This window comes from Nicotiana tomentosiformis, chromosome 11, assembly GCF_000390325.3.
Source record: "Nicotiana tomentosiformis chromosome 11, ASM39032v3, whole genome shotgun sequence".
Classification (NCBI taxonomy): domain Eukaryota; kingdom Viridiplantae; phylum Streptophyta; class Magnoliopsida; order Solanales; family Solanaceae; genus Nicotiana; species Nicotiana tomentosiformis.
In genome coordinates this window covers 100,806,460-100,822,887 of record NC_090822.1, presented here as the reverse complement: position 1 = coordinate 100,822,887, position 16,428 = coordinate 100,806,460, and the positions used below count along the sequence as shown (strand labels likewise).

Genomic DNA, 16,428 nt, shown 5'->3' with positions numbered 1-16,428 from the left:
GATAATCTCATTGCCTTAATATTTTGGCATAATCACAATGGGTACCTGATCAATGACCATTCATTCAATAATAATAAAATTATTTTCTTATTTCATCTCAAACCATATTCCAGAGGTGAGTGTAGTATATTCACTGCCACTAGCACGTTCATATTCTTCCAAGAATGAATATGTATTCATAAATCAAATGTTGTCACATTCACATCATGAATGGACCATAATAATCTATATTTGCTTTACAAAATCTCATGTCAAATTGATGACAAACATTACTTTCACAAAGTGAAAGGGTATTTTGAGAATCCTTATTGTTCTCATTACTATAATAATGACGATTATAATTCCGTGTATTGCCACGTCCACATCCATTGATATCTTCACGGTAATAATTTTATCTTCTTTCAGACTTATCATTTACTGCTACCACATTCTCTTAAGAGAATGAGAATGAAGCAAATTCAACCGGATGGGTTTCCACTTCTTGTGCCCACAATCATACATGAATTTGATCATGGCAAAACATAAAAATTTTGTCACTTCGGGAGGTTATAATTTCTTACAAACTCTATTCGAGTTATAAGTAAAATTTATTGTCTTTGCTTGTATTTAAAATCAAATTATAGAATTTCAAGAATTTAAAAGAGAAAAATAAGGTAAAATACTTAACTTGAATCCAGAATTTATTCATGAGGGAAGTTTATGGAATAATTGACAATCATTATGCTCAATATTATGTATAAGTTGAGCACCATGCACGTATTCCAAAGCCTCTACTCAATTGGTTGAAGTCTCTTGCTGATAACGTGTTATAAAATAATAAGAGAAGAAGAGTATTGCAGAGAAAAGTAGAGAGAGAATTCTTATTGATTTTGGGATGATCTACAATGGAATAGAACCCTCCATTTACAGGGAAAAATGACCTAGCCACTAAGTAACAAACCCTAAAATCTCTCTAAAATATAGACATTCATCTTAAATACAATTCTATTTATAATACCACGCATGTAAATGAAGCGGTAAACAATGCGTTATTGGATGAATAAAAGAGAGTTTAAGAGAGTGAATTCAGGTAGTTAATTTGGTTAAGGCAAAAACTTCAAGTTTCAACAGAAACTTTTTATTGCTCCCACAACTGCACCTATTAAAGCAACTAAAAGAATACGGAGTATTAATTAGGCAATTTATTTATTCTCAATAAAATTTTTGCTTAATTCTTATCTAGATTTACGACCAAAATTCTAATAGCGTGATGATATAAAACAAATATGTGAAGTTTGCAACGCTTTAGTTCAAAATAATTATCACTTTAAGATAGTTCTGTTTAATATTGCTCAATTCTTAAAAATTATTGAATAGGAGTAACTTAGTAAACTATACCTTATATTTATTATTTTCTTAATGGACGTGAAAAGAGCTAAAACCACAATTAAAATGAGACGGAAGGAGTAAAAGAAAGATAATAGAATTACATAATTTGAAGATGTGAAAGGAAAGTAAGATTTTGAAAAGTTCCACAATTCTTCTAGGCATGTACCAAACCACGCCGCAAAAGAGCAATTGACTTAACTACTACATCTCATTCCCAAACAAGTCGAGTCAGATATATATCTGACTCCAATAATTCCCTAGACGGTGAAAAACACACAATAATTCCCTACCATAACATTGTGACTCCAAATAAAAAGGGGAAACCAAGAATATATCTACATTTTGCAAGAGTCACATGAAGTAGGTCAAAACAGTACTTTGTATTTCTATACATCACTCTACTAGAGTTGTCTCTACAAAAGGCTCCGCGGATGCCCATGATAACCCTTTCAAATGAACTATTTACTCTCGAAGTGCAGCAGCGAAATATTCATCCCTTAAAACCTATATTCTTAAGGGCAGGAAATTCTAAAGCTTGTCCATGTTCTGCAAAATTCAGTGTGCTGTTCGTTGGTTATTCTTCGTTAGGCTGCAGAAGAAATGGTGCTGCTTAGAGAACAAAAGAAAGGACATTAACCCAAATATATACAGATTATAGACAACAACAATCATTAACAGCAAGATCAAAATAAAATGTATCCAAACCTCAAAACTTTAAAGTAGAGATGTGATACATGATCCTACAAGTGATTTCGAATTTAGGTAAGGATGCTACGGAACACCTGTCATGCTAACATTTATCTACATTTCGAATTTAGGTAAGGATACATAACGTTCATGTTGGGTTAAACAGATAATATGGTTCCTTTGATGGGCTTCTGCTTACCTTGGTACTGAGGATAACAACAGCTCTCCCCCCCCCCCCCCTCTTATTTACTATTTTATTTTATAGGTATGTGTAAGTTGATAAGTAACAACCTCTTTCTGTAGATACCTTTCGTGAGAACATGATCCTTCCCTTGCCGTCATTCCACATCTTCAAAGCCAATTCACTTAGATCCTCATGTGTACTTCTAAAGCTAAAGAAGTGCTGCTATATAACCACTTGGTATCTAAACTACTTTAATAGTATCTCTGATCCTCACAAATCGTTCCTCTGTCGGCCAAAGCTACTCCCCTGTGACAGCAGACTATTGGCACCTAGTTTCCTAATGTCATGCACAATGTGTATGATGAAACCTCCAAGATGTCTCACCATAAGGAGGGATCCTCATACATAGAAAAGGATCCAATGAATTTGAAATGATTCAACAACCTCATTTTGGGAGGGTGAAAACATTAAATAATATCAGAAGTGCAAAAATGATCAAAGAATTTTCGGCCCCGGAGAATTCTAAGGTACTGAAGAAGTAAGGAACTTCATTTTTTTCCTTTTTGATAAGCACATGAAATTCACTGACAAAGTAATGTTTATTGGTGAGAAATACAGTATGTAAATAAGTCTGTACAGTTATGTATATAGAATTACAAAGTACATCAATTTAGTGGATATTTCCCAATTACTTGCACTAATATATAAGTAAATATCATGTAAATTTGTCATGGTTTTTCGTGGAGTCCATATATTCATTTGACACAAAAAAGAAGTATTTGAGGTATGTTTCCAACTTCTTTTGAAATGATTCTTAGTTCCATTCATCGGAAAGTTCATGGCGGTCAATTCTCTAGAACATCATACACAAAATTCAAAAGAGAAAAGTCCTCACAGAAAGGATTTTTGGTACATCCAAAAGTTCTGCAATGACTAAAAGTTAAAAGAAAGGAGTCATTACCCAGAAGGTGCAGTTGGCATCCAACTTTGCTATGGTTTCAACAAGTACATTTATTAGTAACATATTCCATGTATTCAGTTAGCTGACCCTTCTTCATTCTCAGGAAAGAGAAATTGAAGGTCTTCATTGTCCCTGTACACTTGTACCAGAGCAGCTGCTTTATATGCAAACAACCCGACCATAGCAGGAACCAGCTGTTAAGAACACAAAACATATGTCACATTAACTTATGAACAACCACAATCAGAGGAATCAAACAGAGGATAGCTTAAATAAGTCAAGATTCTAAAGGTTTAAATAGGTGTTAATTCAAATGCTATAAATGTACACCTGGAAATCAAAAAGATCATGGGCAAAATGCTGACACAATTCCCACAATCCATATATTGCTGCAGGAAACACAAGCCTTGGAGATGAAAGAGCAATGCTGCTACCTTTAACCGATCTCTCAAAAAAATCCTGCAGATCTTGGCTTCGTATTCCAATTCTGAGGGGAAGAAATATCAAATCACTTCAGTCAGTCAAGTTCACCATTCTTATGTGGAGCATAACCAAACAAAGACATAGTAATGACATTACTTCTTTAGTTTCTTTTTCTTAAAAATCTCAGGAACTGTCTCTTGTGAGAGGTTGTCTGCATGTTGGCAGAGGAGCTGCAGGTACACATAACTGCATAAGAAATTACAGACAGCATTACCACAATGAAATAAACCGAGCCGAATATGATGCGGCCGATTTTATCGAAACATATCCTCAAGAAAAGAGAACAGTTCAAATGTGAAGATTCTATCATAACTAGGTACTTGTAAGGACTAGATGATGTAAAAGCAATTTTCTTAATATTCTAACCTATCCATTTTTACCTGCCTATATGTGCCAAACTAGGTTGTTTACAAGTACTAGGGGATGATCTATAAAGTATAAACAGAATAGATAGAGTAAAAAATAGATCTAAATCATACCTGAAAACAACTCCCGTTGCATAGCTCAATGCAGCCTACGAATTGAACAAGTAAAATCTGTCAGTCCACTGCAGATGCAGGTTTGTACTGACCTGGGACCTCTTTCATAAGGTAGACAAGAAAATAACCCAGTGAAAAAAGAATAACAAAACAAGTTGAGCACGACCAACACAGAATACTTGGAGTGCAAGTTTAGTGACGTGGCTGGGGAGGCTGATATTGAAGTGAGGCTGGGCACACAAGTTATACCAAAGAGAGATAGTTTTAAGTATCTTGGGTCTATAATCCAAGGAAATGGGGAGATTGACGAGGATGTCACACATCGTATTGGAGCGAGATGGGTGAAGTGGAGGCTCGCATCCGGCGTTTTGTGCGACAAGAATGCACCGCCAAGACTTAAAGGTAAGTTTTACAATATAGTCGTTAGACCGACCATGCTGTATGGGGCGGAGTGTTGGCCAATTAAGACCTCTCATGTTCAGAAGTTAAGGGTGGCGGAGATGAGAATGCTAAGATGGATGTGTGGTCACACTAGGAGGGATACGATTAGGAATGAAGATATTCAAAATAAGGTGGGAGTGACCTGTATGGTGGAAAGATGCGGGAAGCTAGACTGAGATGGTTCGGTCACGTGAAGAGAAGAAGCGTGGATGCCACTGTGAGGAGTTGTGTGAGGTTGGCTATGGTGGGTTCAAGGAGACGGCGTGGTAGGCCGAAGAAATATTGGGGAGAGGTGATCAGACAGGACATGACACATCTTCCGCTTACCGAGGACATGACTCTTGATAAGGGGTGTGGAGGTCGAAGATTAGGGTTATAGATCAGTTAGTGGTCGAGTTTATTTCCTTTTCACACATGTACTTCCTTCCCTAGCTGTAGTACTAGTGATACCTTGTGTTCATTAATTTTACATCGATATTTTTATCTTCACTTCGTTTTATTTTTCTTATTGTTGTTACTATTTCGTTTGCCGCAGTTCTCTGTCGTAATTGCTGTGATTTTGCTGTATTGACCGGAGGGTCTTTCGGAGACAACCTCTCTACCTTCACAAGGTAGGGGTAAGGACTGCGTACATACTACCCTCCCCAAACCCCACTTGTGGGAATATACTGGGTATGTTGTTGTTAAAACAAAACCAGCTTTTTTAGTCAAGAAAGCAGTGGAAATGTAAAGAAGTTTCCAATTGGAACAAAAATTGGGCATCAATGGTTACTGCAGCTGTTGTGAGATGTTCTACTAAAGTTGATTGGGTAGTTTATTATAAGAAGACTGTAAAAGAGAGTATGAAACTCGGCGTCTCGTTCTCTCCATTGTAAGCTTTCCCAATTGCAGTAAATCAATCACCTATTGTGATTTGCGTGCATGTGCTCTCACTGCTCCCCAAGCTCAAGTGAAGATTTAGGCAAATATAGCACAACTAATAATGGCCATTAATGCTTCTTTATTGATAAGTAACATGGCCACTAATGCTTCTAAGGTTATACTATATGCCTTCTATTATAGAATGTCTCGAGCTCAGAACCTCTTCTACCAAATACCTGGACTGATAAAGCTACCAAACAATATCCACTGCAAGCAGTCCCAATGCCCACCGTTAAGTAAAGTAGCTCCTTCTTAAGCTGTAAGAGAAACAGAAAATGCTTTATACCTTGTAGATTTAGAACATAACATAGTTCATTTGCAGATATCTTTGCTGTGCGCTTCAACAATCTTTTAATTGGGATACAATTTCATTGAACCATGCTTTCATAGTGAGAGTAATAACATTTGAAATCCTTTCCTTGTCACTTTCACATACTCTTAGGAGCAGGTGAAATGTTATCCAGGTATAGCCTAAGGTGCCTTCTACTTAAGAATTACCATCTTTCATGCTTTATGACACAAAATTATTAGAAGACACCTGAAGAAGTCCAGCCAGCAACTGCAAGAATATGCAAGCAACCATAATTAACTACCCATTTTATTCTTAAAGTCAGTAAAGGTCTTGTAAATCACTGAATAGCTCAGACTAAGCATGCATAGAGTAGGTGTTCGTAGAAACATCAGCCATTCAGATTCTACCCTTTATCAATAAAATTTCTCTAATAATATCCCCTTTTCTCGAACAACCATAAAAAGAATATTGAAAGCAGGAGATAATACTAATACAGAAGAAAAATCACAGAGTGATAACAATATACAAGAAGCCGACTTTCCTTTGGACACCGTTTCGCCACAAGTAAATAAGACAACATGAATCACAATAATGATGATAACCCGGAAGAGAGATTACGAGTAGAATCTCTACTATCTAAACCGACTACACTAGTATTCCAGTGCTGCCAAATATAAACATTTATTATTATAAATATAAAGAGCAGGAATTTAGTAGGATGCTTGGCGGATACATACAGCTTCATATCGGAGAAAGTTTAGCCTTTTCCTTCTTTCCCTATCATCTTGTATTTCCTGTGCATATCATTAGAAGCATCAATAGCAAAATTATTACTAATACTCTTTCCCTTGCTCATAATTAAGAATATCCAAAACTCCACTAAAAATAGAAAAAAAAGAACTTGTAAATAAACACCTTAAGGGTCCTCTTTTTATTAACTGGCGCCGTGGCATCACCTGAAAGCCACTCTTTAGTACTTTTCAATTTCAAAAACCCACCTTCATTATCTTCTCCTGATACCTGCATTTGCATTTTCTTGGTTCAATATTCAAATATGAAGCAAACAAACACCAAAAACCCATAAAACAAAAAGAAAATACAGTTATAACACTGAGAGTGTAATAAATTTTTTATACCTATCAATATAATTTAACCTTTATAACAAGTTACTTAGCATTTAGTCTAGATTACCGATCACCGCTATTAAATAGTGTTACCTGCAATTATCTTTTGAAGTGAATTGATTGTGTAAATATTTTTTACACCGTCAGTGCATAAAACATTTTAAAAAAAAGGTAGGCATGAAAATACCTCTTGTGACTGTGTAGCCTCAGTTGCACCATTTCCAGCTTCTAAAGAATCAAAATTTACCACATTTCTGAGCCAAATTCTATCAGAAATTCTGGATATAATATCCCCATTTAACTCTCTTTCCCTTAAGAAATCTTGAAAAACGTCATCCACTGCAACTTCAGTCACTGAGGCAAAAACAATTTTAGAAAAAATGGAAATCACTCAAATGGGTAGTTACAAACTTACAATGCTTTCAACAAAAAGTAAAATTTAAGTAAAACAATTACCGGGTCGAGAGGTTTTGAGGACAGAGAGTGTTGTAGTGAATCTGGGGTGGGACCGGCAGCGACGCGGCGGTGAGGTTAAAGGGGAGAGAAACTGAGAGTGATTGGAAAAACACAATGGTAACATTTCAGTTCGTATATATGATATGGAATTCATATACTAATGCTATACTTTGGAATTTGACCCAAAAAGAAAAGGAATTTTTTTTTTGGGTACAATTCTTTTTTTGGAGTGGACAATTTGAAGCTAGCTAGTAGCTTCCCTTTTATCCTCTGAAAGTTGTTCTGAAATTTTTGCTTGATAAAATGGCCAAGACGCCAAGTCCAAGTTGCACATTGGAGAAGGGAAATATCTTCTTTTCCTGTCCTTTTTTTTAAAAAAAATTTAAATTTATTTTGTTTTCTTGGTGAAAATGCTGGCTTTTAAAAAAATGGTAGTACATCTTTTTTTTAACTACAAACAAAAAGGCCAAATAAACAGTCACTTCTACTTCATCTTGTTTGGAATTGAATGGATTTAGGAGTTATTTGGTTGTCATATTAATTATCCAGGGATTATAAATATAAAATTATTTATGGGGAAAATGTAACAGAAGAATTATTTTATCGAGATTTATAATATTAATATAATTATTCATAATTAATAAAAGAATTGTTATATAGAGGTTACTTACTTGTACTTTAAGACTACTTCAAGGATACTTATTTTGAAATATTGGAATAAATTACATGCATTCTTATTTTATATTTTTATGCATAAAATAATATATAAATTCTCACATAATTTAATATGAGTATTATTTAATACTCTAGTCAAACATTGTATCGAGTTATGTAAGTATTATTTTTTATACGATCAGCCAAGCGTTACATTAATTATGGTGGGATTCTTTTTTATAATTCACCCAATCAAATATTGTATTAGTTTATGATAATTTTACGTTGACATTTTTTTTGCTAATACCTCTAATCACAAATAAAGTTATGCAATTATTAATAATCTATGGATCGTATGCGATGATTTTAATATAGGGAGTAAAGCATGTATTAGTAATGCAATGGTTAATAATACAGAGAATGTAGTGTTCTTATTGGATGTCTGGTTTGTTATAGATTATCATGTATAAATTAGTGTACTTATTTTAAAAAATAAAATAAAAGTTTAATTTAGAGGAGAAAGAAGATATAAATTGTAGAAGGGTTTCTTGCCACATTTTTTAATTCATATATCATTAATAATTATATTCTTAGTCCATATTCTACCCCTATGAGATAACACACAAATTCAAAATAACTTATGTGCCCTTAATATTATTATTATTATTATTATTATTATTATTTTATTTTTTTATTTTATTTTTTTTATTTTTTATTTTTTTTTTATTGGAAACAACCTCTCTACCTCTTCAGATAGGGGTAAGGTATGCGTACACACTACCCTCCCAGACCCCACATGAGGGATTATACTAGATATGTTGTTGTATTATTATTATTATTATTATTAATATTTACTTGTAAAATGGTACATTTGAATTTATACGTGATTTATAGATAAGTGAATCGATTTGATCCAAAAATAATAGATGGATTAGACAAAAATGTAAGACTTAGCCTTGAAATTGAAACAAGACAACAGATATCTTAGTCCCGGATGCAGAGCTTCCGGGGCAGTAAGAATAATATAAGTACGCAAGAAAGTAAGATGTTATTGAGCTTTTTAATAGAATACAATGTATGCTTGTCAGAAAATTTGTGTCCTTACAAGGATGATAGATATCACTATTTATAGTTTGTACCCAGGGAATAAGGTCCTAGGATCAAGCCCCTCTCTAATGACAATTACGGGGGCCATTGAAGAATGTGTAACGGTGAGTAGTGAATGCCATATTCATTGTAATGGAGCATGCACTTAATGTTATGAAATATTCTTCGTTGAATGCTATCGGATGGCAGGCATTTATTTTGCCTTTATGAATATCATTCTCTCCGATGACAAGCGAGATCATTGCCTTTAAGTTTGACTGTCTTCTGTCTTCGGCTCAACGTGTCGCTTTCTCATGCGATCATAAAATATGAACATATTTTATCCCATATAGATAGTCCCCCTACTTTCCGGTGGCATAACTTTGTGTCACCGGGAAGTTGGTAGAGATACCTTTCTTGACGAAAAATTCTCTGACATCCTCTGAAAAGTTTATGACGGTTGATTAGACGCACATCTCTCCGCATTTAATGCCCCGAACACATGTCATCCCACGATTCAACATTACTTTTGCCGGTTATCGAGGTAATTATGGCCACAATTTTAGCCGCCTATTCCTTTACTTATATGCATCAAACTTCTTCATTTACGCTTTATAATTCTTCAAACTTTATCAAGCTATTTTTACTTAACTCATACTTTATCTTCAACCTTTATTTAACCTTCTTCTTGAGAGAAAAACTTTCCTTCTTTTCTGATAAAAATGACTTCTTATTCAAAAAACCCTAGTTCTTCAAAGAACAAAGGTAAGGCCGATGCTCCTCCTCCTCCTATGGTTTCCTACCGCTAATCCTCGCACGTAGGCTGTCGGCGTGTATCCTTCTTCCATCCGTCCTTCCAGCATTCCCGTTGTGAAAGAAGACTGTCATTACCAAAATTTAGATTTATCACTCCTGATCTGATGAAGAGGATAACCTTACCCAAGAAGGGCTTTACGTATTTTTATACGTATCCTTTAACTTTGGGGCCACTCTCTATGAGCAGTGAGCTTGACTCTGTTATTGTGGAGTTTTGCATCCGTTACCAGGTATGCCTGGTGCAAGTAAGTCCTTCTGTGTGGAGGACAATCACTTGTCTTTGGCGCCTGTGCCACGAGACGGGAGAGGAGCTAACCTTAGCTCGATTAATGAATCTTTATTCCCCTAAGATTTTTCGTAAGGGAACGATAAACTTCAGCAAACGTGGCCACCATGCCCTACTAGCCAACATGGATGATGACATCGACCGTGGATGGATGGAACGGTTTGTTGCAGCTGCCACCAAGGACATCATTCTAGCCACGACTTCATCCTTTCTGGAATTGTGGAACCGTACACGTAAGTTCATCGCTTGTTTATTCTTCTAGCTAAAGATTATCCCATGTTGTTATTGATTTTTATTCTTTTATTTGCTTCATCAACTTAGTGGGTTCCACGGAGGGTTGAAGGCTTGGACCAGTGAGTCCAATTTTAGATGTTACTACGCCCGAGACCCGTACGTGGAAGGAACTAGCCCTCAAATATGAGTAGAACGCCAAAAATCATGGTAAAATGAACTCATCTTGTTTTTACTTTTCGTATAAAAAAGTTGATTAATTCTTCTCTCATGTTGAATTCAGGTCTACCCCAGGGCTCAGTTGTCGTCCCCGAGAAAGATGTTTTGGATGAACCTACTGATGAGGCGAGGTTGTTGCAGGAGGCATTTACCCGAACAAGTGTCTCCGGGTCTGCTCTAGTGTAAGTGCTTCTTCTCGGAGTCCCCGGCAGGAGAACAAGCAACTAAAAAGAAGACGTATAATGACCCGGCCGGTCGTTTTGAGAGTTAGAGCCCCGAACCCCTATTAACTACTTTCCCCATATCTATTTATGTTATTGTGACCTGTTGGGATGATTGGTTTTGAGTTTCAGAGTATTTTGGGACACTTAGTCCCTAAATGAGAACTTAAGTCTTAGAATTTGGACCGTAGTCGGAACTGTGTGAAGACGGTCCCGAAATAAAATTTTTGTCGGTTTTGTTAGCTATGTTAGGTGATTTTGGACTTAGAGGCGTGTCCGGATTGTGTTTTGAAAGTCCGTAGCTTATTTAGGCTTGAATTGGCGAAAGTCAGATTTTTGGAGTTTTGGATCGGTAGTGAAAATTTTTATATCGGGGTCGGAATCTGATTTCGGAAGTTGGAGTAGGTCCGTAATGTTTAATATAACTTGTGTGCAAAATTTGGGGTCAATCAGACATGTTTTGGTTGGTTTCAGCATCGATTGTTGAATTTAAAAGTTTCAAGTTCTTTGAGTTTGAATCCGAGGGTAATTTGGTATTTTGATGTTGTTTGAGTGATTCGAAGATTCGACTAAGTTAGTATGGTGTTTTAGGATTGGTTGGTATGCTTGGTTGAGGTCGCGAGGGCCTCGGGTGCATTTCGAATAGTGAACGGGTGAGTTCGGCTGTTAGAAAGATTTGCTAGTGTTGAGGTATGGGTCTCTGAAGTTGGGAACGCAGACCGCGGTAGAATTTCACGTCAGCGGTGGAAGTTCGCCGGCGGCGGAAATTCCGCGGACAGTGGTGGAATTCCACGGGGGCGAAAAAGTTCCGCGGTCAGCGGAATGCTTTTCACGGCCGCAGTGGAAATTTCGCGGACCGCGGTGAGGCGTTCGCGGGGGAGGGGGGTGAGTTTTTCGCGGTCAGCGAAATTGGAATCCGAGGAGTGCACTATAAATACTAGATTCAGGGTTTTATTTTCATATTTTGACCTAGAGAGCTCGGGTTTTGACGATTTTTCGAGGGATTTTCAAGAAAACCAATGGGGTAAGTGATTCTAATTCAGTTTTGGCTAAAATACATGATTATATCACTAATTTCATCATTTGATTCGTACTTTGGGGTGAAAAATTGGAGAAAATAGTAGAAAGTTCATTAAATGGGTTTTGAGAGTTGAATGTCGATTCGAAGTCGGATTTTGATAAATTTGATATGGTTGGACTCGTGAGTGAATGGGTGTTCGTAATTTATAATTTTTATCCGATTTCGAGACGTGGGCCCGGGGAGACTTTTTGGGCGTTTTTCCTAATTTTACGTTTAGCTTCGAATTAATTAGTTAAATTAGTTACTGGTAGTTATATTTACATTATGCAATTGATTTGAATAGATTCGGGCCATTTGGAGTCGGATACTCATGGCCAGAACATGATATCAAGTTGAAATGAGCTTGACTCAAGGTAAGTGGCTTGCCTAACTTTGTGTGTGGGAAATCCCCTTAAGATTTGAAACTATTGTGATATGTGAGCGCCATGTACGTGAGGTGACTAGTATGTACACGGGCTAGTTGTGGTAAAACCCAATTTTCTTACTGAGCAGCAACATGTTTTCCTGTTATTTTGAGTTATACCATTTTAATGAGTACAAATCTATTTTCATTCGTAATTGAGTTATTCCAATATGTGTAGCTATCATGTTTAGTCTAATACAACATGTCTACGTGTCTTAATTGTTTATTCTGAATTCTGTGCAGCATGCTTAGTGAATTTTCTGCTCCTTCCCTGACTGGTACCTAGCCTAAATTGTAAGAATTTTGTGATGTAGTTGTATTTCTATCGTTCGCATTGCATATTTACTTTGGGACTACGGAACGGTATTCCGGGAGATCCCCTTGTACTGCATATTTACTTTGGAATTACAGACGTATTCCGAGAGATCCCCCTGTACTGTATATTTACTTTGGGACTACGGAACGGTATTCCGGGAGATCCCCATGTACTGCCTATTTACTTTGGGACTACAGACGTATTCTGGGAGATCCCCATGTACTGCATATTTACTTTGGGACTACGGACGTATTCCGGGAGATCCCCATGTAATGCATATTTACTCTGGGACTACGGACGTATTCCGGGAGATCTCCATGTAGTGCATATTCATTCGAGACTATGGGACGGTATCCCGGGAGATTCCATATTGTGTATACCTTGTTCTGAGCCGAGGGTTCCCTTGACTGTTTAATTTTTGTTTTTGAAAATTTTCTTTAACTGTTTTACCGTAAAACTTACTTATATCTTTTACTCTTTAAATTTATTATATTTACTCCGGTAGAGCCTTTACCTGACCTCATCACTACTCGACCGAGGTTAGGCTTGACACTTACTGGGTACCATTGTGGTGTACTCATGCTACTCTCTGCACATATTTTTTATGTGCAGATCTAGGTGCACCTTATCAGCTGCACTATCAGTGAGCCATGACAGATTTTGAGACTTCAAGGTATATCTGCCGCGTCCGTAGACCTCGGAGTCCCCTTCTACTCTTCCTCATGTCCATTATTTTCTGTATTTTTCCTTGTTAGATTCTGATGTATAGAGACACTAAACTTTTCCTTCTGTAGTTTGTGATTCACGATGTTCCGGTTTTTAGGGATTGTTGTGTATTTTTGAATAGTTGGTTAAATTTATATTTTTATTTCATTAATCCGCAAAGTGTTAGGCTTACCCAGTCGTATAGACTAGGTACCATCACGAAGTCACACGGAGGGGAAATTAGGTTGTGACAAGTTAGTATTAGAGCTCTAGGTTCATAGGTATCGTGAGTCACAAACCGATTTAGTAGAGTCTCGCGGATCGGTACGGAGATGTATGTACTTATCTTCAGGAGGCTATAGAAATGTTAAGAAAAATTTCACTACTTGATTCCTTGTCGTGCGAAAGTTGTTTACTTAAAAAAAGAATCTAAACTTTTGTCTTCTGTTCTCTCACAGATAGTGAGGGCACGTACAAACGGATCTGACGAACAGGCACCTTCTGTATTTAGGTTTATGAAGAATATTCCGCAGGGAAAAAGTGGTCACCACAGCTATCGAGTGACATTGGAAGTAAGGTCTTAGCTTTCGAGCGGCGACTACGAGGGCTAAGATAATTTTTTCGAGATGTGGATAGTGAGTTTATGCTCCCATTAAATTTTACTAACGTAGTAAATAGGAGATTGTATACCTTCATCCTCACAGACTAAAACATCACTTACCGCTACTTTTGAGATCGCTAAGTAGATCAGTAGTTGTTTGCCTTCCTTCGATTTTGACAGTAACGGAGGACTTGACAAATACCCTTTAAGATCCTTCAAAGCTTGCTGACATTCCGGGGTCCATTCAAAGTTGTTCTTCTTTTTGAACAGCGAGAAGAAATGTGGCATTTCTCTGAAGATCGGGAAATGAATTTGCTCAATGTGGCTAGTCTTCTTGTTAGCCTTTGAACCTCTTTTACGCTTGATAGATGGTCCGGGATATCTTTGATGGCTTTGATTTTATTGGGGTTAACCTCTATCCCCCTCTATGACACCAAGAATCCCAGGAACTTACCGGAGTTGACCCCAAACACACACTTCTCAGGGTTAAGCTTCATGTTATGCTTTCTTAAGACGTCAAAAGTTTCTTGCAAGTGTTTGAGATGATCACCTGCATTCAAAGACTTCACAAGCATATCATCTATATAAACTTCCATGGTTTTCCCTATTTGCTTTTCGAACATTTTGTTCACGAGCCGTCAATAAGTGGCTCCGACGTTCTTTAGCCATAAGGCATCACATTGTAGCAGTATGAGCCTAAGTTCATTATAAACGAAGTTTTTTCCTGATCCTCTGGGTTCATCTTGATTTGGTTGTACCCGGAGTAAGCATCGAGAAAACTCATTAACTCGTGCCCGGCCTTCGTATCAATTATTTGATCAATGTGTGGCAATGAAAACGAGTCTTTTGGGTACGCCTTATTTAAGTCCTTATAATCTACGCACATGCGAGATTTATTCTTCTTCTTTGGAACCACTACTACGTTAGCTAGACAATCAGGATACTTTACCTCTCGTATTTAACCGATACCAAGCAAGGGAGTTACCTCTTCTTTGACAAATTTGTTTCTGACCTCATCAATAAGACGTTTTTTCTGTCTTACTGGAGGGATACTTGGATCTAAGCTTAGCTTGTGTATGACCACTTCTGGTGGGATATCTTTCATATCTGCATGCAACCACGCAAAACAATCAATATTAAGTTTAATAAATTTAATAAATTCAATAAATCCAGACCTGACCTCGAGGTGCAGTCCTGTCCCCAAGTGGAACTTCATCTCCAAGAACTTTTCGAACAATGCAACTTGTTCAAGTTCTACCGATGTGGACTTTGTTGCGTCCGTCTCTTCTGGTACCTGGAAATACCTTGGCACCTGATAGGATTCTGACGGCTCTTCCCCTTGATTGACTTCGCTCGGCTCGGGAGCAGGCACCGGTTCCTGTAATTACTATGCCGCATGCCCTTACCTTTGCTACTGGAAACCGAGATTGCATTCATTTCTCTTGTTGTCGGTTAATCGCCTCTTATTTGTTTAATACCTTCGGGAGTTTGGAATTTCAATAACTGATGATATTTTGGTGGCACAACCTTCATCTCGTGCAACCATGGTCTCCCCAGGATGATGTTGTAACCCATATCGCGGTCCACCACCTCAAAAAGGATCGTATTCATCACCCTTCGGCATTTGTGGGCAGCAGAATGTCTCTTTGGGTTGTCACACTTGCTAGGTTGAACCTGGCGATGAGCTTTGTGGCCAGAATAATGCTTCCGGAGAGCTTGACTTGCTCTAATACCCTCAATTGTATGATATTGGCCGAACTTTCTGGGTCCACCAGAACACATTTAATTTTAAAGTCTAAGACATGTAAAGAAATTACCAACGCATCATTGTGCGGTAGCAACAATCTATTTGTGTATTCCTCCATGAAAGTAACGTTGTCTTCAGCAACTTCCCGGAGTCTCTTGTTGTGGGTCACTGATACCTTCATCTTTTTTGCCGCCGAGAATGCAACCCCGTTAATCTCGTTCCCCCCGAAATCATGTTGATCGTTAGGCACGGGGGATCTTCTCCTTCTTTTGAATGTTCTACATTATCACGATTGTGACCGTAGTTGCTTTTAGCCCGGTCACTTAAAACTTCCCTGAGATGGTCATTTTTCAACAATGTTGCCACCTCTTCGCGCAGATGCTGGCAGTCCCCAGTCCGGTGACCGTTTGTCCCGTGGTTTTCGCACCACAAATTAGGATCCCTTTATCTAGGAATAGATCTCATTGGCTTCGGGAACCATGCTTCTTTAATGTTCCTCATAGCTGACACCAGCTCCACTATGACGACGTTGAAGTTGTATTCGAAAATTTAGGGGTAGGAAGAATCTTGAGAACCTTACATTTTCTTATTCTGCAACGACTTGTTATTTCGGTCGCGATCAGTTCTTCTATTGGTAGTGAACCTATCCACTGATCGGAAACCTCT

At 37.5% G+C, this 16,428-nt stretch overlaps 1 protein-coding gene across 2 annotated transcripts; it reads right to left on the bottom strand.

Moving 5' to 3' along the window:
- Positions 1-1,483: 1,483 nt before the first annotated feature.
- LOC104091531 (uncharacterized) lies at positions 1,484-7,753 on the bottom strand. Of its 2 annotated transcripts, XM_009596893.4 has the most exons (10): positions 7,397-7,753; positions 7,128-7,294; positions 6,732-6,836; positions 6,554-6,610; positions 5,701-5,781; positions 4,163-4,197; positions 3,780-3,869; positions 3,531-3,687; positions 3,201-3,394; positions 1,484-1,957 (listed from the first exon to the last, which is right to left on the bottom strand). In XM_009596893.4, exons 1-9 carry the CDS (start codon positions 7,548-7,550, stop codon positions 3,275-3,277), a joined length of 966 nt encoding a protein of 321 aa, XP_009595188.1. In that variant the 5' UTR covers positions 7,551-7,753; the 3' UTR covers positions 1,484-1,957; positions 3,201-3,274. The 2 variants fall into 2 exon arrangements, with proteins under 2 accessions (XP_009595188.1, XP_009595191.1); XM_009596896.4 differs by lacking the exon at positions 5,701-5,781 and having other exon boundaries at positions 1,558-1,957; positions 7,397-7,699.
- Positions 7,754-16,428: the final 8,675 nt, after the last annotated feature.

What these genes read in the sequence shown, in the direction of transcription:
- LOC104091531 (XM_009596893.4), bottom strand. Translation starts at nt 7,550, where the DNA reads ATGAATTCCATATCATATATACGAACTGAAATGTTACCATTGTGTTTT. An exon ending in AGGCTACACAGTCACAAGAG is followed by an intron (nt 6,837 to 7,127) that starts GTATTTTCATGC and finishes ATGCAAATGCAG; the next exon opens with GTATCAGGAGAAGATAATGA. An exon ending in TGGTAGCTTTATCAGTCCAG is followed by an intron (nt 4,198 to 5,700) that starts GTATTTGGTAGA and finishes TTCAATTCGTAG; the next exon opens with GCTGCATTGAGCTATGCAAC.